This window comes from Callionymus lyra, chromosome 3 (genome assembly GCF_982586985.1).
Source record: "Callionymus lyra chromosome 3, fCalLyr1.hap1.1, whole genome shotgun sequence".
In the NCBI taxonomy this organism is placed as follows: domain Eukaryota; kingdom Metazoa; phylum Chordata; class Actinopteri; order Syngnathiformes; family Callionymidae; genus Callionymus; species Callionymus lyra.
In genome coordinates this window covers 37,787,562-37,811,467 of record NC_141820.1, presented here as the reverse complement: position 1 = coordinate 37,811,467, position 23,906 = coordinate 37,787,562, and the positions used below count along the sequence as shown (strand labels likewise).

The following is a 23,906-nucleotide window of genomic DNA, read 5'->3' as shown; positions in this document are numbered from 1 at the left end:
TCACAGCTCGCAGGAAGTCAGCAGCACTAAATGATTATCGACCTGTTTATCAATAACAAACAGCTAAAACAATATCTGAAATCCATAAACACGCTGTTATAAAAGTGAAATGTGATTTCTGTGAAAAGTGCAGCCCCATGATCGTGACGTAAAGATCGATTAACACTTTAAGGGTACAAAAAAAAACAGCATTAGACGCAGCACTTTTCCTGCCGCTTGTCTCTCCAGCTGTATCCCTCCTTCTTCCTCCCTCCATCCTGCCTCCCCCTCTCTCTTTTTCTCGCCGGGTTTTTCCGCGGACTTGTCTTTCTTCTTCCCCCCCTCTCTCGTCCCAGACTGCGGGCTCTGCCGCCGGGAGGATCGAGGAACAGGTGAAGGTTTAGTTTTAACGACGCTGCGGTATAAATGATTGAAGACTTTCTAACTGCGTCTCCTCCGCGTGTCATTGGCGGGAAGGTTGAGCCAACTTGTGCCAAACTGGGAGGAAAATGTAACCTTCTCTTCTGCGCACCAGCTATTTTCTCCGGGAAGGAATAACCGTGGAGATATGAGCCCAGGTGGATTGTGACACTCTTTTTTTTTCATTTTTATTTTTGCTCATCGCCGAACCTTGGAAGTGCTTTTTTTTCAATGTCAAGACGCAAAGAGTTGAGCGGCTGGCCGAGGATGTCAACTTTGTGGGCTGTGGTTCTTCTGGCGGCGCTGCTGGTCCTCTACTGCGGTAAGTGGCGGACAACTGGTGCGCAGTGGGCGCGCGCTTTGGCCCCTCGCGATCGTATCGACAGAGGCTCCGGGGATCGATCGACGTTATGTTTATATTCCTTTTCCTTCCCCTCTTTAATCCGGTCCGGAAACATTTGTTCCGCAAAGGTGCTGCGCGCTTTGACGCACGACCTCACGCGTGTGTTGGGTGCGAATATGACAGAACCCTGCTTTATCAATGGTGCTGCGCGCACACCCGCACACACACACGGGAATTCATATAGCAGTGCCGCGCACAGACGCACTGCTGAAGTGAAAAGAAACATTTATTCAATCACTTACAAAACAAATTATTTGAACAAAACAGACATTCACACACACGTAGCACACACACTCATTTATATGGCGCGTACACAGATCAGATGTGTTGAGACACATTAACACACGCGCACATTAACACACACGCACATACATTCACTGATTTACTTGCACGCACGAAGCTCAGCTCATTTAACTCACAGATGCACTGACCAACAAACTTGCTAAACACTCCACACACATGCAGAAGCTTGCAACAAAATCACTACACACACGCGCACATGGACACCTACACGTTCACGCAATCTCGGAACTCACAAATATACATCATAACACTCCACACGCACATCAGCATAAACCACATATTGCCATGAAACAAACACAGTGGCACGTGCACACACACAAGGGACAACACAATACCATGGTACTTACGCAAACACACACTCACCCACCCCCCACCCCTCCCACACACACACACACACACAAGTATAAATGCATGCACACATATATCCGCACAAGAAAACAATTAATTCACATGCAAACATTTATGCATATGTTACTTAAGCATGAACACACAAAAATGTCACATCCTCACGTATATTTTTATAAAGTGTGTTCAGACACACAATGGCAGCATGACTGACCCGGTAATTAACATACATACTACGTCTTAAACATGACCACACACATTCGTGCATAAACATGTTTTAGCTATCATCCCTATTGTCCTATAAAGTATATGTACACACTGATGTGCAGAATCACACATTCAAGTACACTATATTTACACTATTGAACAGACATGTAGCAATACACACAATTCCTCCCTCGTGCACATCTACAGACATGTTTGTCATTCACTCATTGACCTTTCCTCTCTGTCTCACAGAAAGACGTTCACACGGACACACGAACACACACACCCACACGTGGGATAGAAGTCTTGCTCAATGGACCACTGGAATTGATTTGGTGTTAACAGCCTGTTGTGTTGAGTGGTGGCTCCACTCTGGTCGGACGGAAGTTCAGTATCACACAGACCTAATTATTGTGTCGTCGTCTAATTCGGTGTGTGTCGAGGTTTTAATGGACTTGAAGGCCTGTCTGGCCAAAACGAGCCGGGACTGGAACCCGCATCACTCCTGGACATCATTCCCCCGCATTAGAGCAGACCTGCACCGTCAGTCGTCCTGCGGGTGGTAATCCAGCCTTATTAGGGAAATGTATTCAACGCACTCTTTCTCTCTCCCTGGCTGTCTTTTCCTTTCTTGTTTCCTGGCACCTTCTGCTTCTCAAAAATGGGAGTTACATTCGTTGCAGAAATCCAGCTGGCACGGTGGGTCGGTGCAGCAGTAACGACGATAAGCCCATTAGACGAGCCGGCTATTTCATTAGCCCTGAGCTAATGATTAATATAATCATCTTGTCTTTCAGCACATTCGCTATGCTGGGAAATTAACAGATTCATTACACGATCCTTTTCTTTCAGCCTCCTCCTGGTGATCATCCCCCCAGACACACACTACAACACACAGACTCACACTTCGTACACAGCGACACACATACCGGCACACACACAGACACCTTGAGTTTTCTAATCAGTCTGGTTAATCATCTCAGGAGGTTACTTTATAGCCACTTCTTCTTTTATGGTGCCTTCGGTCGTGTCGATTGATCCCTCGCTCCAATCAATGTTGGTTCAGTCGGCTCTCTTCTACTCCCCCTGAAGATCTAAACTCCGCCAAACCTTTCCTTCCTTAACTTAAATGACTTATTTCCAGGGTGTCTTCAAATCCACTCGCGGTATTTCACCCTGACGTGCAAACAAGCGAAAATTAATTTGAAGGTTCAAACAAATGCCATTGTTGGAGGGTTTAAGTGTTTTGTGTTTAGGTGTGTTAATAAAGAAAGATGGATAAAGAAAGGTATTTTTTAGAGGTGGAAACACAAGCTTTAGCAGTTCAGCCGTTTCTGAATGGCTATGTTCGTTTTCAAGCTTCTATGTCACAACTAGCCCATAGCTGGTCCATTTTATGGATTTTTTTAAAACTGTTTATTAAATCATTGTGAATTACACAATCAGTTTTGGAATCTTTGTAAACACAAATATACGCTATTAAGTTGTTTTTTTTTCTTTTTCATGTTTGGCCAGTCCCTCGTAGAATACACACCAATCTTAACTAATCCAAAATATAGCTATGTTAGCATGTAAGATAATTTGTCACTTCGTGTTTATTTTAAATTAAATTAAATTAAATTTGATTGATTTTACCAAGCATTTGTGACTCCTCCCCACTTGATTAATCTTGTTTTCTGTTTGTACTTTTATTTTTCAGTTTTTGTTTCTTTTCTTTTTCAAACTGGACGACCTCGAGCATTTTTTATTTTGGCAGACAGGTCCAGTAGTAGCGGTCTGAGCTGACCGCTGCATGTTACTGACGGAGGTCTCTACTGTGTCAGCACTTTTTAATGACCCTCCTCCTTAGAACCGGCCCTTTCCTGTCCGCCTCCTCTTCATCAACCTTATAAAATTCAATATAAAAGGGAGAGATTTTTCACTGATCTTCTGTTTCTATTTTTTTTTGTTGTTGTCTTCTTGGCTTTTTACCTGCAAAAATTCATTAGTAATGTATAAGTAAATATTATATGGATATTCATCATGTATCTTATGTACAGTATACTGTAGATTCTTAGTTTTAGCAGAGGCAACAAAATACACATTTACAGACAAATCCTGTAAAATAATGAAAATCAAATTCTGATCAAAGACACGCAATATAAAACATTTTTTAAAGACAATTTGACAACATGTCACCCTAGACGAAGTATGACAAGAATGTACCTCTGGTGGCCCCCCAACCACAGAACAGTCGCTTTAGAGCATCCTGCAGAGTAGAACCGTCATAATTCAATGTTCACATGATGTGGGACCTCCGTGATTATGCCTGAGACTCATACAGTGGTGGTCGTCTTCTATCAGCATCCAAACTCGCACTACGTTCCGTCCACAGTCTAGCTGTGATTGTGACGGGAGAGTGGAGTTAAGAAGTGTGAACAACTGTTCTCGATTTCAAGGGGACTTGAGTTGGGTGGTACAGTAAAACAATAAATGTGAGGAAAACATTTTCATTTTATTTCTTTTTTTTCACTTTCTAATTGTTTACTTTTGTGGAAAGATTTGGAGACAAATGGCCCTTTTCCAGTTACTCGTTCATCCCTGAACCAGCCTGTTTCAAGCCTGACAGTTCGGTTTTCAGGGCCGTATAGATAGAACCGTTCATCAGTACCTCCTGCTCAACAATAACATCTGATTGTATGGGATGAATGTCCCTGAATAGAATAACTACTAAGACATATAACTTGTGATAAAAGCATTGGAAGTTTTCCTTCATCTGTTGTCGACTGGGGATGTGCCGGCATGTTTCAAACAAACAAAGGGAAAACAAAGACAAGCGTATGTTCCATCATATCGTCAAGAGGATGGTGACATTCAAGGACCATGAAGTATTATCGCAAGAAGCACCTTTGGTTCGACGGTTTTGGGTGACTTCAGTATCACCACCATGGCAGATCCACCAAGCAACACAGCTAAGTGAATCTGAGTTTGAAGGTCAGGCAGCGGATGATTGGTTTTGCAACCCCTGATGGAGGTGGTAAGATCTTTTCAAACCATTTTTTATACAGTGCTGCATACTTTAATTTGGACTGAAGATTAGGAGTCAACAGTGACTGTGGAAGTTGTATCAAATTGAACTCTTGGAACAAATCATTATAATAAAAATGCCACTTTTTTCAACATTAGATAAGCAAACTACATCGTCACAAAAATGAAACAAAGAAATCTCTCCGCACTCAGGGACAAAAGCTTCTTGCTGTTTAGGAAGCACTCCAGTCTTCCCCTACGCCTGTTTTAGGACCTGTTATGTAGTGGAATTGATGAAACGTCAACTCAGAGCTCTTATAGTGGGCAGTTATGGAAAGAGGGATCGTGAGGAGCCCCCGAAGCTGAGGACTCCCAAACATCAAGCTACTGATGCGGCATCTCACTGCTGCACGCAAGCGTCTCTTTCAAGAACGTCTGAAAGGAACTGACCTCATAAACAATAAAAGAAAGTTGGCACCGAGCACTTGTTTGAATATGTTATCCTATTTTTGGCATAGCCTGGAGGCTTCCTCTCTGCAGGGAGGAACACGGGAAGAGTCGCTTGTCAGAGAGCGACAGCTGATAGCCCGAGGATGGAAATTCCCAAATCAAGTTTTCCTGCAGACTTAAGGAGCCTAAAAATAAGGTAAAATACCAAATATGCTGTATTTTAACAGATTATTTGGAAAGAGACATTGAACGTTTAAAGAGATGAACAAGGAAGAAGGGTTTCTCAAACTGTGCAGAACCAAGGCCCCTCAATGAACCTGCTGCTCAAAATAACTTTGAAATCTATAGACCAAAATCAAAATATGTAAATACAAGTCAGAGACCCGGAGTCATACTGTATATGGCTCTGTTATTGGCCCAGTGTCGCCTATCATTTGTTTTTGTTTCTACATCTTCAAAATGATGTGTCCTGGGTCTGCTTGACTCCTCCATTCTTGGGCTTCATAAAAAAGTCATCTAGGAGACATTCCAACAAGATACGTAAGCCACTCGATCTGCCATCTGTTGGAGGAGCAGTTGTTCTACTTTCTTACTCTTTTCTGACTCTCTTGGATTAGCTGGTGAGCATGTGAGCTATAGCTTCTCATATTTCCATAACTACATTTGCTTAAGGACTCTCTTAACCCCTGTGTTGTCTCTGGGTAAAAATAAATGACTTCTACCACTGCATATGTATTTATGGAAGCCTGGGAGGTTGTTCATCTTGAACCAGAGGCAACAGAAGGGATACAATGAACATATTTGTTTTCAGCCCTTGACCCAGAGATAACACAAGTGTTCAGCATGATGAAGGCAAGCTGTGGAGAATGTAAAATGGTGCATGAAAAAAGCATAATAACGCTCATCCTTCATCTCCCCTCACTCGCAAACCAAATCTACTTTTCTTAAATCACCGCTCCATTTACAAGACCCATCTCGTTCTCAGTCTACTGCCTTCATTTCTGCAACATGGACATTTAAATAAACATGGCGTCCATAATGGGGTGCTAATATACTGTGACATTTACTTAATGTGCAAAACAAACTGTGAAAGTGTTTGGAGGTTGCAGTTTGGCAAACTATCTTCAAAGCTCCCTCCGTGGCTAATTGCATCCTAAATGTTCCCTATCCTGCAGGGAATTAATTGGGCAACGATGTGACTTTAATTACAGTTAAATAGTGCATATTAATTTACATATTTTATTGTAGATGGCATGTGACCGCGGACGCTAGAGGTCAAAGACTTGGGTTGAGTCTAATTGGTTTTGCATTATTCTCCTGAAAGCAAGTCACAAGACAATCACCAGCTTATAATACACCCCCAAGAAAGTTGCCCTTGAGAAAGACTCTATTACGCCTCTTACTGGCCTTCAACACCCCAGTACGCCTCTTCCTGGCCTACTGAACATTCATGAGAGGGGGAATAAATCAGAATCAGAAACTTGAATTGCAAGTGTTGATTTTTTTGTTTTGTTCTGGCAGTAAAGAATGAAATATAACAAAATAAGCAATAGAAAAACAAAACTGAGCACCAAGGAAGCCATTTTCAGTGCGAAACATTTATAGAGCATTGTGAATTAGAACAGTAAAGTTGCCTAGGAAAATAACTATAGGTCAAGTCATTTTTATGTCAGTCGTTGAGTGGCTTTAAATAATTTTTGGATAACGAGTGGTACACTAGATTAATATGCTCTAGAACCTCCCAAAATTACAAGTAGGAGCAACAACCTTTACACGTGGGGATCTGGACACAGTAGGGACGAGGGATAGTTCGAGATACAGACCCATATGCAGTTAACGACAGTTTCTGCGTGTGTTATTGTTTTCTGTCTCAAACACCTACACAGTTTTGCACAGCAGACGCACAATTTTTACCAGAGAGAAGTGAATCCAATTGGTGGAAACTCTGACTCAGCGGTTAATATCGAAAACCAAACAAAAAATGTTAATGATCCCTTTTGAACTCCTTTGCAAGAAGTTTTCCTCATGTTTTACAAGCTTAAGAGTAGCTTTTTCTGTAAAAGAAAAAGGGAAACATGGTCGCTCAGAGTGACTCATAGCGTTATTTGGACTAACTGCCAAAGCACTCCATTTGGAGAGAGGGGGGTCATGAGTGTGTTTCAATTATACATTTCCAGATGGCTCAACAGCTCACCTTGGTTCAACACAGAAAAAGTGTTTTGTTGTTAAATTTATCTTTTTATTTTACGAATTTCGCCCATATTTATTTGTTCCTTACAAGAAGAAAAAGGAGAATTTTGGTTAGCTCGTCACAAAGGAAGTCTTATTGTATTCATTCTTTCACATTGTGTCCGAGGTTCTAATTGGGTCAAAATATAGACGTCTCCTTCCGCTGTACTTCAGCCTCCAGAGATTTCCTGAATGTGCACTTGTGCTTATTTCGCCCGGAGCCAGTAAGCCCATTCAGAGAGAGATGCTAAAGCTACTTCTCCTTTATTACTGTGAAAAAAACCAATTGCTTGGAAGAAAATGCCAGAATGGTGCTTTGAATTCCTGGAGGGGCCCATCACTGAGCCGGGCGGATGGAGCTGAGACAGCTAGCATCTGGAGCGGCGACACAGCAACAGAGCGGCGAGAGCGAGTTAAAGAGAGATGGAGGAGGAAAGTGCGGGTGGGACGGCAGAGGGGCCATGAAAGCGAGAGAGAGAGGGTGGAGCACATGGGAGATAGAGATGGACAGAGCAAGACAGACAAAGTCAAGGGTTGACAGGGGAACTGTAGTCCGAAAAAAGGCCAAGCAAAGAAACAAAAGACAGACGGATAAGAACATTCAGACGGTCCAACAATTGACAAGCGGTCTGGGAATAAGTTGGACACGACGAGGCGAACTCGCAGTGAAAGCCTCTCAGAACTAGAAACACATATTAGAGTAGGAGTGTAGCAATTTGTCACAACACAAGGTCAAATAAGCCGATGAGAATGTGAAGGCTTTCACACCATCAGATGTACACATATTACTGGAGATGTATGTTGTGTCTCGTGTCCTTCCGTGACCTCTTCTGAGTCCTGCCTAAGGGGAAGTCTGATTTGTTCTCTCTTTTGTCGAAGAGTCTCGACATCAGTCCCACAGAAAGCGTGTATTCAATAGTCACAACGACTCTGTTGGAAATGTATAGACTGGATGAGGCCTGAGTCTGCTTCTATCAAACAGTCTAACACACTTGAACACTTCCACATTAAAAGGAACTCTGTATATGATTTTAAGTTTCCTGACATGTTTTAAATAGACCACAAAAGTTGACATTTCGAAGTGTAGCATTTCCTGTCTGTAGTGATCACATGTCAAATAAACATTTTCTTGTATCCCAATATATTTTTATTTCTCAGGCAGTAGGTGGACAACCTGGAAAAGGTCCCTAAGTGTTGTATCTCGTAGTTGTTGATATGTTTTATTAAAATATTCATAGAGGCTACTTTACATCATCATAATACTTTAGAGGGCTTTTAATCATTCTGTCTCATTGTTGCCATAGCAACACTATTCCCTTAACAAGATCCTGTGATATGTTTTCACTTTGTCTTTCTTCTTACTGCTCACTTACTTTTCATGTCTTTTCCTCAACAAATGTACAATGACTCCTCTACAATGTGTCCGTCGTGTTGTAATTCATCACAGATTATTTTTTCATGTTGTGAGGAAAGCAACTAAAAAAAGTATTTCTGTGTTGACGTAACCATTGTTTTGCATGTTATACCTCATTAAGGAGATGTTCTTGGAACCTTCAGGGCACTAGGCACCTTAACTGTCTGTCTGTTGGAGGAACATTGGTTCTACTTTGAGACCAAAAGATTTGAAAATCTGATGACACATTGGCATGACCGCCTCACAGCAATAAGGTTGCTGGTTTGGTTCCAGGTCGGGAGGGAGCCAACTTGTAACCTTTCTGTGTGGAGTTTGTATGTTCTCCCTGTGTTGTATGAGTTTACTCCAAGCACACCGATTTCCTCCCACATTCCAAAAAAAAAAAGGTTGAATAAGAATTTTCGGGACATTGTCCGCAGGTATGAGTGTGTGTGTTAATGGTTGTCTGTCTTTGTGTGTTCAGCGACAGACTCGCGTCCTGTCCAGGGTGTCCCCTGCCTCACCCTAAGAATCTGAGATCGGTTCCATCCCGCTGCGACCCTCATAAGGGAATAAGTGGTAGAATGAATGAAGGAATATATTTTATTCTTGTATAGCATAGCATTATCTTTCTTTTCTATTAAGTTTTGGTATTTGTATTCTGTGAAAGCATTGTGACAATTAATTGATACTACACGATCATCTGAGCAACTTTTTAAGTAGGTCCAGCTGATTGGAACAACCACCTACTAGTTGGAAAATAAGCCAATGGCTTATTTGTGATAATGTATGTGCTTTGAGTCAGAGTGATAGAAGTTCAAAATAAACCTTTCTTTTTTATTTCAATTCAATTCAATTTTATCATAACAAAGTTATCTCAAGACACTTTACAGTTGAAGTAAGACTATAGTGGAGAAAGAAAAACAGATCCCAGCAATTCAACAATGAGCAATAAGCAACACACTGTGCAGTGAGCTGTGGCGAGGAAAAACTTCCTTTTATAAGGCAGAAATCTCAAGAAGAACCAGACTCATTGTTGAAGGCCTCCAGCTATGACCGACTGGGAGGAAGGATAGGGGGAAGACAGATGGATGGAGAGAAGAGTGAGGGAGGATAGAGTGAGAGAAAAGAGGAGAGAAGAGTCCATGGAGGTGCTGGAGAGAACTCGGATCTGATGACGTGGTGGAGGTCCTGGATCAGCAGCAGCTCTGGAGGTGGAGCCCTGTGTGGGTTTAAACTGCACAGGTGATGAATGTAATGCAGAAAAGAAGGATATACAGAGCTCGGTGTCTAAAACTCCTCCAGCATTCTAAGCCTATAACAGCTAAGATGAACAGAAATAATTAATTATAGGCTTTATCAAAGAAGTAAGGTTTTTAATTTTTTTTTAAACATAGAGAGGGTGTCTGCCCTCCTGAATAAAGCTGGTAGTTGGTTCCACAGCAGAGGGGCTTGAAAACGGAATTCCCTGGCTCCACATCTAAATTTAGAGATTAGATGTATAACTAATAGATCTGAGTTTAAGGATCGTAAGGTCCTAGAGGGTTGATAAGTTTGTATTAGATCTTCAATGTAAGTTGGTGCTAGACCATGTATGGCTTTATAGGTTATTATAAAGGTAATTTATTTTAAATTGTATTTTAAATTCTACAGAAAGCCAATGTAAAGAAGACAGCACAGGGAAAATGTGTTCGCGCCTCTTAGTCTTAGTCAGGACACAAGCTGCATAGTTCTGAATGAGCTGAAGAGTTCTGAGAGACTTCTTAGAACATCCTGACATAAGAGAGTTACAATAGTCCGGCCTGAAGGTAAGAAATGCATGGATGAGTTTCTCAGCAGCATCCAAAGGAAGGAAGTGCCTGATTTTTTAAATGTTACGAAGGTGGAAGTAGGCAGTCCGTGAGATTTTATTTTATGTGTGAGTTAAATGACAAGTCCTCGTCAAAGCATACACCCAGATTCTTTACAGTGGTGCTAGTAGCAGGAGCAAGTCCATTATGTAAAGCTAGATCATTAGTTAATGATTGTCTGTGATGTTGTGGGCCAACTAGTAAAACCTCAGTTTTTTCAGAGTTCAGTTAAAGGAAGTTTTTGGTCATCCAGGACTTGATATCTGTAATACAGGACTGTAGTTGTGTTAGCTGATTTCTTTCATCTGGCTTCCTTGAAGTAGAGTTGGGTGCCATCAGCATAACAGTGAGAGTTTAAAAGGTGTCTTCTGATCAAGTCCTCTAGTGGAAGCAAAAAGATTGTGAATAGTATTGGACCAAGAACAGAACCTTGTGGGACACCATAGCTGACCTTAATTTGTGTCGATGAGAGGTAGTTGAAATGTACGTACATAGTGCTTTCTATCCGACAGGTAAGATTTAAACCAGTTTAGAGCAGTTCCACTTTTGCCTATATGGTTTTCTAACCTCTGAAGGATTTGTTATCAACAGTGTCAAATGCAGCACTGAGATCTAGAAGAACAACAACTGAAACATGGCCCTGATCAGAAGCTATTAGCAGGTCGTTACTTACCTTTACCAGGCGGTCTCTGTGCTGTGGTGTTCCCTATAACCAGACTGAAACACTTCAAATTGATCATTGTCAGGGAGATAATCACAGAGCTGACTTGTTACCAGTTTCTACAGAATCTTTGAAATGAAGACAAGATTAGAGATAGGCCTATAGTTAGTGAGAACCTGGATCGGATCCGGATCAAGAGTGTTTTTTATAAGCAGAGGTTTGATTATCCATGTTGTCAAGTAAGTGAAGCAGGTCTCTCTTCATGGAGAAATCTTATTTTAGCAGCTAAATGCTTTGCATAGCAACTGCTTTTGTGTCCAGGGTAACAGAGTTTTTTTTAACCTGTTGTAATCTAATGATCTTGTGAATCTGCCATCTTTTTGTTTCATTCACTACGAAAAACATGCTTATGTTCTTGAGAAAGTAAATACGTCCAAGATCAGTATTGAATACCGTCGCAGATGGAAAGGTTTAATGTGGTTGTGCTTCTGAGACTAGACGGATGCTCTGTGGGGTCATTTGTATTTGTTAATATATCCAGATGTCAAAAAAGTCAACTATTTATTGTCTTGTTTGGCGACTGCTGACCCTTTAGATGATGAATGAGGAAATTATAATGCACTCATTCTAGCTGCCGTTGCACTGCGCTAGTGGCATTTGGGATGCAGTAACAATAAGCTATTTTCTGGCCGCTGTTGTTTGGGAGCAAACTGGATATGGAGACAAAATTTGATTTGAGACCCGACACAGCCCAGAAGACGGCTCTGCTTTTTATTTTGGATCACTAAGAGAGAAAAGCAATATTCTCCGAATCGTGTTGGTGATGTTAAACACTGATTATTTAGCTCAGCTTCCAAAGCTGGAACACCGCATCTGACATGAAATCAAGACCGCTGCTCTACTACAGGCCACCAATGCGTCTCCTGCGATATGTCAGATATGTGATTCTTGCACGAACACTCCAGAGGGAGCGCTGCTACGTGCAGTGTTGGGGAAGAGCTCTCATTTGAAGTCAAGCAGATGGTGAAGCTGTAGAAATATGAGGATTTACTGTTAAATAAAGCAGTGTGCAGCGACTTTTTTTATGAGGAAATATCTTTGATAATTTACTCTCTAGCTGCCTCAGTGATAAGAGAAACTAAATTTTAAACATCAGTAATTAATCTTGGATAAGTGTGGTTCATAACGTTGTGAATAGAAAGAGCAATTCAATAAAAAAAACTTGCAAAATGTAATTCAGAATGTGAGTTTTAAATCTTTCTGTATTTATTTTATCTTATTTATTTCTTACCCATTTATGACTGTCAAAATAACTATTTTTAGGTTTATTTTTCCATTTTCTAAATTCATAAACCCTTGGTTCGAGATACATAGATATCAGCCTTAAGTTCATTATTTATGTCTAGTTTATTCTCTTAATGAGTTGTAGACGAACCCAGCTACTTGGGAAGGAAGCAGGTACACACAACATAAAACTAGTTAAAGACATTGTAATGGCACCATTGCCCAGTGCAAAATCTGATTTCTTAATTTTCACTACACATTATCCATTTCCGGTGCAGGTTTTCAAACAATCATCTCCTTCCATGGTCCTGTTAGTACATCTGTGAGAGAATTAGATGTGTGATCAAGGGAAACATGTAAGCTCATCCGTTATGACAAGATGTGTTTCTTTTAAACGAGGCAGGTGGTCGATGACTGACATGTTGGTCCCCCCTGGGGAGCTGCCGACTCCCTGAGAGATCATTTGCCATAAACACGTGCAGTGAACTCGACCTGAATCTCCTCAGCTGTTTGTGAAGCCAGCTGTCAGACGCCCACATTACTTCCTGATTTTATAAAGAACTATTCGATGTGTACTGCTGTGCACAAAACTATGAATATAAAATAAATCAATGATGGATGAATATCATTTTAATAATAATAATTATTAGTCACAAAAATACTATAGTAACAAAAACACCAATAAATAATAAAATAATACAACAAAATATGTGCTTAAGCAACTAAATATGTAGTGTGTATGGATAGTGATAAAATATGTTTAAATGTATTTTTTTCAGACTGTGTAAGTAAGTAAGTAATTTATATTTGTAAAGCGCTTTTCCAGACCAGGGTCACAAAGCGCTTAAACAATCAAAACAATACTCAATAAAATATATGCTTAAAAGGTCAAGACAACACCGGAGTCTCAGAAAATCAAGGAAAATAAAAAGTGTCTTAAGATGTTTCTCGAAGGAGTCAGTAGATCCATCAAGCGCAAAGAGAGAGGAAGATCGTTCCAAAGCTCAGGAGCAACAGCCTGGAAGGATTTCTCTCCTCTGGTCCTGAACCGTGTGCGAGGAACCATCAGTAGATTCTGATCCACAGACCTCAGAGCCAGAGCTGAGGTGTAAGTCTGGATCAGATCAGTGATGTAAGGAGGAGCCTGACCATGAATAGCTCTGAAAGTAAGAACCAGAATTTTCAAGTTGAGCCTGAAAGAAACTGGAAGCCACTGAAGAGTTTTAAGGATCGGAGAAATGTGAGTTCTTCTACCTAAGAGGGTCAGAATTCTCGCTGCAGAGTCTTGTACCAACTGCAGGCGACAGTGTAGAGATGATTTTAACAATAGGGAAAAAATATAAATATATTGAACTATTACAATGACATACAAGTTGCAAAAATGTAGAAATATCTAGAGAGTGAATAAATAAAGTTTATATATTTCACATAAAACAGAAAACTGAACTATATACCTTTTTACATTTAAAACATAAAATAAGATCTTGTTGTTTCACTTGTCTTCGAGCATCAGCTGCCTCTTCACGTTCAAGGCAGTTTCAAGCATCATCCTGAACCTCAGCAAGCTTCAGCTCGGAATTGTCCGTGTGTTTCTTTTGTATGCCTGACTGGAAGAAATTTTCTCTCTTCCAGGCGTCTCTCCGGCTGTTTTGATCTACCAGCCCCTGCTGCTCCAGCTCTCCTCCTTAAAATGCCTGTGGCGGCGATAATATCCGCTATTGTCGATCCTGACAGAAGGACTCACCAGTCAGGTTTTTTACAGGGACGAGGTGCAAAAGTGTTTGGAACTGTATACGAGACATGTAGGAAAACGTTAATTTAAAGAGAGAGTCGGACTTTTACGATTAATAGTCATCCATACACTTCCAAACAAAAGGGCCGTAAATGTAGCCGAACACAGGATGTATCATTCCTCATCAACTCCTGATTTAACTGGACGACTGATGAACACCACGTTGGTGAATGTAATGACTTCATTTGTCAACGTCTTCCGAGGAAACGTCAAGAGGAAAACTAACCAAGAGGTTATTGTCGGCCTTTCAACCTCCGTCTCATCTCTGCAAGATATTTTATTCCCACCGCAACTTAATCAGTGCGATAATTATTGTGTAGGTGCTCAAGTTATCTGTTAAGTGAGGCCTCTCGGACATTAGTCGCAGGAAATGAGCTTCGCAGGATGAGTGGAAGACACCCACGATGGCGCCTGTGAAGTGTGATGTAACACCATCATCAGTTTAAGTTACGTGTGATAAGAAGGCGAAGAAGATGTTCTGTCCAGGTGGTTCTTTTTCTATCCTGATAAACCAGTGAAGGTACTTTGTGTTCAATCTTGGACACACCATATTGAGGTGGTAGCTGGGAGGAGGCCTTGGGGCAGACCAAGGACAAGCTCTCAGCGGATTTGGTCTTCCCTGCGGCACAGGATAAACGGCAGATCTTTCAGTTTTACTCATCTGAAGATGCTAATTCAAAGAAAAAAGTCAGACTGATGGACTCACTACGTGCCACAAATGTGAGACACTAGAATTTAAAACCCTTTTGTTTGATACACAGCAGAGGACAGGAAGGGACACTGAGACCTTTATACTTCAGTCAGAATTTTATGAGATTTTTAACTGGAAGTAGATCTGATTTTTTTTTTTAATATTATCATTTTATCTATATATATATATATATATATATATATATATATATATATATATATATATATATAATGTTCATAACGGATTTAGGCCTGATTTACTGGCCTGACGAAGTTAAACAAATCAGGAGTAGAGCAGAAAAGGGAAATTAAATTCCCCAAAGCGCCATAGAATATCTAGTTACAGAAGATGTTAAAAAAGAAACAAAGAAAATAAAATCACAATAAACAGTTCAACTAAACGATAAAACGGAAAAAAATCATATGGACACAATAGATACAATGTTACAAGATAACAACATTACATGTTTTTCCCAATATCTGTTTTATTTCTTTTTAAATAGTTTTGTTTAAACTTTAAATAAAAAAGAAAACCTGATATAAAAAACGTTTTTTTATCAAATCATTTACCAATACTCATATTATATGAGGGACAAAAAGAGTAAATTAAAAATGAAAAGTAAGTCATCCAAATATGGTTATTTTACTGAATAAAGAAAAGTTGGCTGATGTTAACGTTGTTAAATTATTGGTAAATGTTAAAAAATAAGGTGATATTATGACGACAACATATCAAATCTAATTGCACATACATCGCCATGTTTATCTTTTAAGCTAGTTTTTCCTGTGTTTGCCGTTTTAACAGTGAAGCCGCTGGAACAGGATCTTAAAAAACATCAGATGTTGTGAGAATGTAAAGAGATTTTTGTCCTCACAACACAAGGAGAACTTGTCATGCTCGTCACACTCCTGCACATCGACACACGCCGCATGCAAATCCAACAGCGAGCGTAGCAGGCGGAATAATGAATCCTCTTCCAGCTATTGGAAGAAGATGAATGGCTAGAAGGGTTGAAATGGAATTTCTCAATTTCATAACCTCCGTGCTATTGTTGTATTGTAACGACGGCAGAACAGGGTCACCTCGAATCTTCTCCACTGTAACACCCCTGCTTGTCGGGGGGAGGGCGAGGAAGTCAAGTCCTTACGTCATCAATTGTGTTGGGTTGTATTATGTTGCAAGTTGAGAAAATGTGTCGCGTCAGCGCTGAAGTCTTCCCATCATTCATTATTTTACCTCCCAGAGAGATGAACGCAGGCGATTCCTTCCATCATAGTGGGTCGCTTGTATAATCCAACGTGGGCATTATTCAGCGAAACGACTATTAGCTATGTGAATGGGCAGATTTATCGCAGAGGTGGTAAAATGGCACATTATGCAGATGATATCCTGTGAAATTATTATGCAAGCTTGCAAATTTCAGGAAAGAAAAATCTGCTTAATTAAAAGTCCACTGGTGATTTTTCATTCACAAAAGACTTAAACTGTGGGTAAGAAGTAAATGTGGGTCCGATTTTATTTTATTTTTTCCCCAACCCCACCTGCTCCTTGTCCTTCCTCTCTCGCTTCTGCTGGGTCATTGAAAATGGCTGGAACAAAGTCCTATTTCTGGAAGAACTATGAATACCTGTTTATACATATATACAATACTCACCTACAGCTATAACATTATCACTAACTGTCGGATTTTAACTGGGTCAGGACAAAAGTAGCTGGTGAAGGCTCATCCTTGTGCTAGTGTTTTCTTGTTGTTGTTTTTTTGCCTTTGTCAAAAGAAGAAAAAAAACACACAAAAAGAGCATTTTCCCAGAATAAAATAAAGAATGAAAAAGTAAAAGAACTACATGAATTTAAACAAAAAAAAAAACTGTATACACCTTTTTTGTTATCTCAGTGTCAAGGTGACCCAGAAAACAAATATGTTTGTGGAACCCCTCAAGTTGTCTCTGAGTCAAGTTGAATGAGGAAACACGTTTTTTTAAAGCGTCTGGTTCACCTTGACCCTGAGATAACACATAGGTTAAATAATTATATCACTGATTAAACAAAAGAACAAAAATCAAATGCAAAAAGTTTAAATAAAGATTTAAAAATTGACGAAAATAATCATTGAACTTATGAAAGAAATATACAATAAAACACAAAACAAAAAGGCTGCACTATTAATAAATATATATTAAAACAACAAAATGTAAACACAATTTTTTTAGGAAAATGAAACAAAAAATTAACAGCAGATCATTCAGCAAAATTAACGACTACAAAATATTTTTTTCCCGACACCCTTGCACAAACACATCTTTTTTAAAAACAAACATAACCCTTGTTGACACAAGGGTTAAAGCTACACACAACAACCCATTGATCAGCAGAACCTGAAAATAAAAAAAATAGAAGAAAACCTAGACATTTATTCAAGGCAATAGACGGCTATTGAAAGTAAAATGTATTAAACGCTGAACACTGACCACAAAAAAAGCAAACAAAATGAACCGTTTGAAAAGACAACTGACAACAAACCCATACACACAAACATCACAAAGACAACATAAAAATAACAAAACATTGCGCAATAACATAAAATGGCTAATTGCTCGGCTTAGTCTGTAATTTTCACAAACACCAACAAACAAAGCACAACTCTTCAAATACTAGATAAAATATACTGTGCTGTACTAACCTCGGAGTAAAGTAACAATTAATAAGCCGAACAATAAATCATGTTTTTTACCAAACAGAGGAATAATCACACAAAAGTATTATCCTGAGCTCAAAGTCCAAGTTCTTTAAACATTTTGGGGAACCACCCTCCGAGACACCGTCCACTGCTCTTAAAGTGCTCACCAGCATAAAAAACGGTGCATCTGTCACCCTTTATAATCTCAGTCTCTCCGATGTAAACCCTGCTTGTAATCCCTCATGTAAGATTCAGCTCCTCTTTCAGCGGCAAGAAAGATGGATTTGTGAGCGAAGCCTCGCCCCGTAAATAAACCATAGATCCATCCTTTTTTTTTATCTGCGTAAGCGCACAATCCCGCGGATAATTCAGCCAGACTTGAACACCGACTCTATTTTTCTGTTCTGCTACTCGGAGCGTCTTTATTGAATAGCTGGAGTTGTGAGGAGGGGGGCTAGCTCGGACCACCGTGCTGCCAAGTATCCACTGATCGCTTCAGGGTGGGGTCGTGAAAATAACATGCAGTGTGTGAGTCCTGTAACTGTGTGTGTTGTGTGTTTTACTACAAAGAGCCTGGAGGTGAGGTTTACTCTGAATTCACGATAATTCATGCGCACACTGACCAACTAGTGTCAGGAGCAATATGGTAGTAGCATGTTATTGATATGATTTTCTCTTATATTTTTTCTCTTTTTGTTTTGTTTTTTTGTCTTTATTTTTGTATTCAAACTGTATCTTCTCCTCCACGCTTTCTCAAGTAACATTTTCTATTCATCTTAATCATTTCATTATAGTCTTTTCCTTTATATCTTCTTCTTCTTTTGGCATTTCCCTCATCTGTCCCTCTTAACAGTTGCAGCTTTATCTGTATGTTCAATCTACTCTTCTTACTCATCATCATCGTCATCATCATGATATTATCTTCGTCATTGCCATCTTCGTCATTGTCGTCATTGTTGTTGTAATCATCGTGGTCTTCGTCAGCATCATCGTCGACGTCATCATCATCGTAATCATTATCATTATCATCATCATCATTATCAATATCATGATCCATCGCTTACCTGAGTTCATGTCACTGGGGCAGCAGCCAGAGCAAAGAGGTCCAGATTTTTTTCTCTCAAGAACCCTCTTTGAGCTCTTCTGGAGACGTTCTCCGGTCAAGCAAAAGACGTAGTCTCTCCAACGTATCCTGGGTCAAGCTGAATATGCCGGTGAAAATAAAACACCTCGGAGACAGGTGTTGAGGAGGCTTCTAAAAATGTGCTTCAAACACCTCAACTGGTTCTTCTATTTTTGGAGGAGCAGAGATTCTACTTCCTTCTCATCTGCCTTTACATATTAAATTAATTTTTTTTTCTTCTTTATTCTTAACATTTTAGTTTACATTCTTCATCTTTTTTAAACCTCTTTTTCTATCCTTGATGTTTTGGTTATTCATGATACTGAGTATTTCTTCCTCGCTAAATTGTCTTCATCACCCTTGTCAACGCGCCTGTCAACTTCTCTATTATTCTACCTAATAACCAGTTTGTCATTGACCTCCTCTTCATCTTCCTCATCTCTACGCTTCTCAAAGATCCAGGTTCCAATCCAGCTCGAGGCAACTATGAGAGTGAGATACTATGAGCTGCTTCTGTGATGTCAAATAAAGGAACATTTATAACTCTACATGCTGCTCTGATAAGTGTATTTAAAGCACAAGACTTCTGACCTGAGGCGATAAACCATTGTTCCACCTCCAGGAGAATTACATTTGTGTACATGCAACACAGTGTCACGCAACACACCTCATTGTACTCCATCAAAACAGATAAGTGGGTCCCTGGGGAGGGGGGTAGGTGGAATATATGCCGGGCATTCCCAAAGCCCCCGGCACACTGGGTCCTGCAGTCAGAGACAACAGGCTCCTAATGGGCTTTGGCAGAACCCGGTGGGAGTGGGGGTTGAAATAAAACAAGATGAAAGAAGTGTCCCGTGTTGCCGCCGAGATAAACACGTTGTGTAAATAAAAGTTTTAAACGTGTTGCCCTCGGGTGTTGTGTGTATGGATTTTTTCAGAAATGCAACATCACAGGACGTTGGGGAAAAACATAAAATGGACAGTTGTTGGAATAATTCAATTGCGTTTTTCTACATCAGTCTTAATACTGTATATTACCTGCTCACGCCAGTGTATTCTAATATGCTGTGGAAAAAACAGGGGGAGTGTTATAGAATCACTAACAGCAGTGCTAATGGCTACAGTATTTATAAGAAAACAGAGGATACAATATATTTGAGAAAAGCAACCTTAAATATGAATAATAAATCCAGTAGATAGTTTGAAAAGAAAAATTGAAATACAAGCAAGATTAATTCCAATGCACACAATCACAGCACAAACATTATATATATATATATATATATATATATATATATATATATATATATATATATATATATGTATATATATATATATATATATATATATATATATATATATATATGTATATATATATATATATATATATATATATATATATACATTACATTTAGAAAGAGAAACTCTTCATTAGCAATACATACAAATTTACATTTCTGCTCATAATTCTAGTGTGGAGTGTCAAGGGCCCCTAGCCCTTTTTTAAGTGGTAGGGGTAAGTGGTGGAATTAAGTGTATTACATTATGATTATTATCTATATCCTACTTTACTATACTTTTAAGTTGTCCCAACATAAAGACTTTTTTTTATTTCTTGGCTTCTATGGATATGTAACTTCCCACCTGTGGCCTAAGATGTAGCGTTCATCAGGACACAACTGTATGTCTTTCATCATTTTACAGTTTGTACCTTTCTGCTGAGCTCACAATCAGCAAATATGATTAATCATATCCATGCATTCTCTAATGAACTTAACAAAAAACATCTGTACTGCACTATTGTCAGGCTACCTCATGTGAACCTGGTTCAAGAATACGTCACAAAATAACGTCTTAGTAGTGGTGGCCCCACTTCTGAATCGTCTTCACGCCTTAACGCTGTTTATCACATCATGCGCTGGCCCCATAAAACTGCATCTTCAAAGTGTCTCAGCAGGAACCTGTCAAGCAAATCCATCAGCTAGCAGTACAAAGTGCAGAGGAGAAGCTCTTCCTCGCTGCAGATCAATTTTCTTTGTGATCAGCTGAGCTTGATGAGATAAAAGTGCTTCCAAACACTTAAGCCTCAAAGCTCCTTCCCTCGCTCTCTAGCCACTCGGTCACTTTGAAGATTTATTTTTTTCATCGTTGTTGTTGATAGTAGCGACGGTTTGAGGTAGGTTCCTCACTCAGCAGATAGACAGCATATAGGAAGCCACAACAACAACATCATCAATAATAACCTAGTTCACTAAACTGCTGCTTTTACTTTGTTCATGACGCATATACAACTTATGTGGAAGCTTAGATCTAATTTTGCGGATTTAAGTTTCTTACTTGAGTTTGAGAGTTTCACGAGCATGTCTCCTCTGTTACTGAGCTTTATTTGTTCTATAAGGTCTGTACTGTGATAATATTAGCAGGCTAGATAATTTCAGATATGTCTTGTTGATTTGAATGCATGGTACAACAAAGGATACATAAGTTTTGATAAAGATAAGAATTGTGATCTTCAATCTGAGGACAGGAACAAAACCATCAAGCATTTTCAGACCGAATTAAAAACGTCCGTCTGTCAAGATCAAAGAAGTGCTTGCTAGGATTAATCCCAGCGCTGATGTCGGCATCAATGCCAGGACGTGGTGTTAGCCGCTCCAACACCAAGCTGAGCCTCGACACATAACCGGGATCTTCCCACTTGGCCAGGTGACCAACACCCGTCCCGCGGGTCCTTTGAAGTGTCAGCCTCCTGAGACCTGATCCCCTCTGCTCACGCAGCGATGCCAAACACGCTGCAGGACTGAATATGCACGATTCCCTTTTCACCGGATGTTGAAGAGCTGAAAGATTCTGCTGCCAGTTGAAGCCTCCGAAATGAATTCAGAACAACTTTTTCTATTGTGATTCTTACAACCTGCTTGAGAGATGCGTATTCACTCGTTCAGGAACCCATGAGTCATGATCAAAGTTCCTCCTGAGCATAAGAGTGCTTATGAGTTAATGAAACTGTTGACCTCGTCAGAGAAGCTTTACTTATTAGAATCAGGGACATTTTAGCAGAAAATGAAGTCCATTTAGGTTTGAGCATCAGTGTTATTGAGTGTTCTCATGACAATATTAGGGATAAAAAAGGTAACTGACCAATCAGGGCAGACACTTCTGTTCCTGTCCAGTGTTTTATTCCACCCGCACCATCGACTCCTTCCCTTTATGCCAAACATTAATTTTCTTTTCCTCTTCATTCTCGACTGTCCTTCAACTTCCCACATCTCTTCTTTGGAAAAGCCCAGGTGCATGCTGGGAGTTATTGCCAGCTTCTTTATCAGCACAGAGTCAGGTGCACCCTGGGAGATTCCTGCCGACTCTTTATCAGCACAGACTACAACTGTATTTTTGCTGCAAAATGCAAAAGTCAATATCTGTATATGAATCTGTTAACGCTCAGTGGAATCATATATTGAGCTTTTGTTTGTCACTTTCCTTTCTTTTCTGCATTGCAGAATATTCTGCATTGTAATAGATCAATCCGAAACTTCCAAAGACAGATCAAGGGAACGCTGTAATAGATGTTTTAGCATGTATTTGGTTGACTATCATCAAAGAAGTCTATACTGCCATTGATATCTTCATTTGTTGTAATTCATGGGCCTCCAGCCAGTTCGACAACTCACTAGGGAGGCAAAGAGGAAACATCTTGAAAAGACTTTGGAGTATTTTTTTTTTTTTTTATTCTTAAAAGTGCAGGCATTCTTGGACCTCTCCTCCTGTGAAGGTTTACATCCCAAACTTAAGAAGGACATGCAACCATTTCTACTATTCTTTTAATTTATTTTTCCAAAACATTTGCACATTTTTTCATTATCTTAAAAGAGAAACGAAAATTAAAACCCAACTTACTTACTTAAATGTTTCAAATGTTAAAGTCTTCCTCTCCTACATCATTACAATGTTTATTACTTTATAAAGTTCTCCCCCGTCTGAATTCTCGGGAACGAGAGGTTAGAAAATCGTAGTCCATTATTATTTAATAATAATATGTTTAATCCTGCAAACTGTAATCATGCCCCGCTTTGTTTATACAAGTTCCTTAGGGCTGGAGAATTCGGGGATTGATGACTCGCAGTGACTAACCTTGATGCTTGACCAATAAGAGCAGAGTCAGTGTGGTTATGGTAAACAGGATTTAATCATCAGAAAAACATGTTTCCAGTCGCAGAGGCTTAAATTCATTTTCAAATGTAAATATTTAAAAGTAAAAGACATTTTTTTGTAATTATTTGTAACGAGAAAAAACACCTACAGATGAGAACAATAAAGGTCCAAGATCAATTTAATAGAGATCGCAACAATTATTTTCATGTTAATGTTAAATTCCAGTAGTAAACAAACCACTTCTGTCTTCACCTTTATATCCAGAAATCTTGTTTTCATATTAACCCTTCTATCTGCAACATGTTTACTTGCTATGAACACATTTGTTGCACACGGAACCTTTTGCTGCGCCCCGATATCTCCCTTCTGTCTCTTTTACCTCTTTCACTTCTGAAAAATGGCTGAATAGTAAAATAGTTGGCTGTGAGCGGCTCAAATAGAATCCCATTAACCTTTATTGTATCAGTGAAGGAAGAAAATGAATATTTTACTTTTCTGGATGAAAAGGATGCCGTGCTTTCAACTACAATAATGTAAATAAGCTGGTGAATTAATTTCAGTTTTATTTGGCTGCTCCTGAGGTCATCTTTTTGTGTATCGCCTCCTAAAAAACTTTTGTCATTTCAATTTCCTACTTTCCAGGAGTGTTCATCTTACTTTGGTGACATCATTATGCACTGAAGCTTCCATTTATTTCTTAAGACAGAGATCTAGAACTAAACCAAATGTGTTAATTCTGCGAATCGTTTGTGTGAGGGGCTTTGATTCAAAAAGTGCAATGACAGATTCCCACAAATGTTAGTCCGTTCAGAAACATTACTGGTTTCAATAATTCAATCGCTATTTCCTTGTATAAGTGACCTGAGTTGACACTGGTTTGGAAAATAAAGCCGGACTTTCTGGGAAAAGATATCCAGAAGGTGGCATTGACTCATCTTTTT

At 39.5% G+C, this 23,906-nt stretch overlaps 1 protein-coding gene across 1 annotated transcript in view; it reads left to right on the top strand.

The window, feature by feature from the left end:
* The first annotated feature begins 262 nt into the window (after positions 1 to 262).
* The window catches only part of LOC148084695 (chemokine-like protein TAFA-5), a 120,978-nt gene continuing 97,334 nt past the window's right edge, over positions 263 to 23,906 (top strand). Inside the window, exon 1 of the mRNA XM_087787837.1 lies at positions 263 to 721. Within this exon, the coding sequence (XP_087643963.1) occupies positions 631 to 721 (91 nt within the window). The 5' untranslated portion in view covers positions 263 to 630. The remainder of the gene's footprint in view (positions 722 to 23,906) is intronic.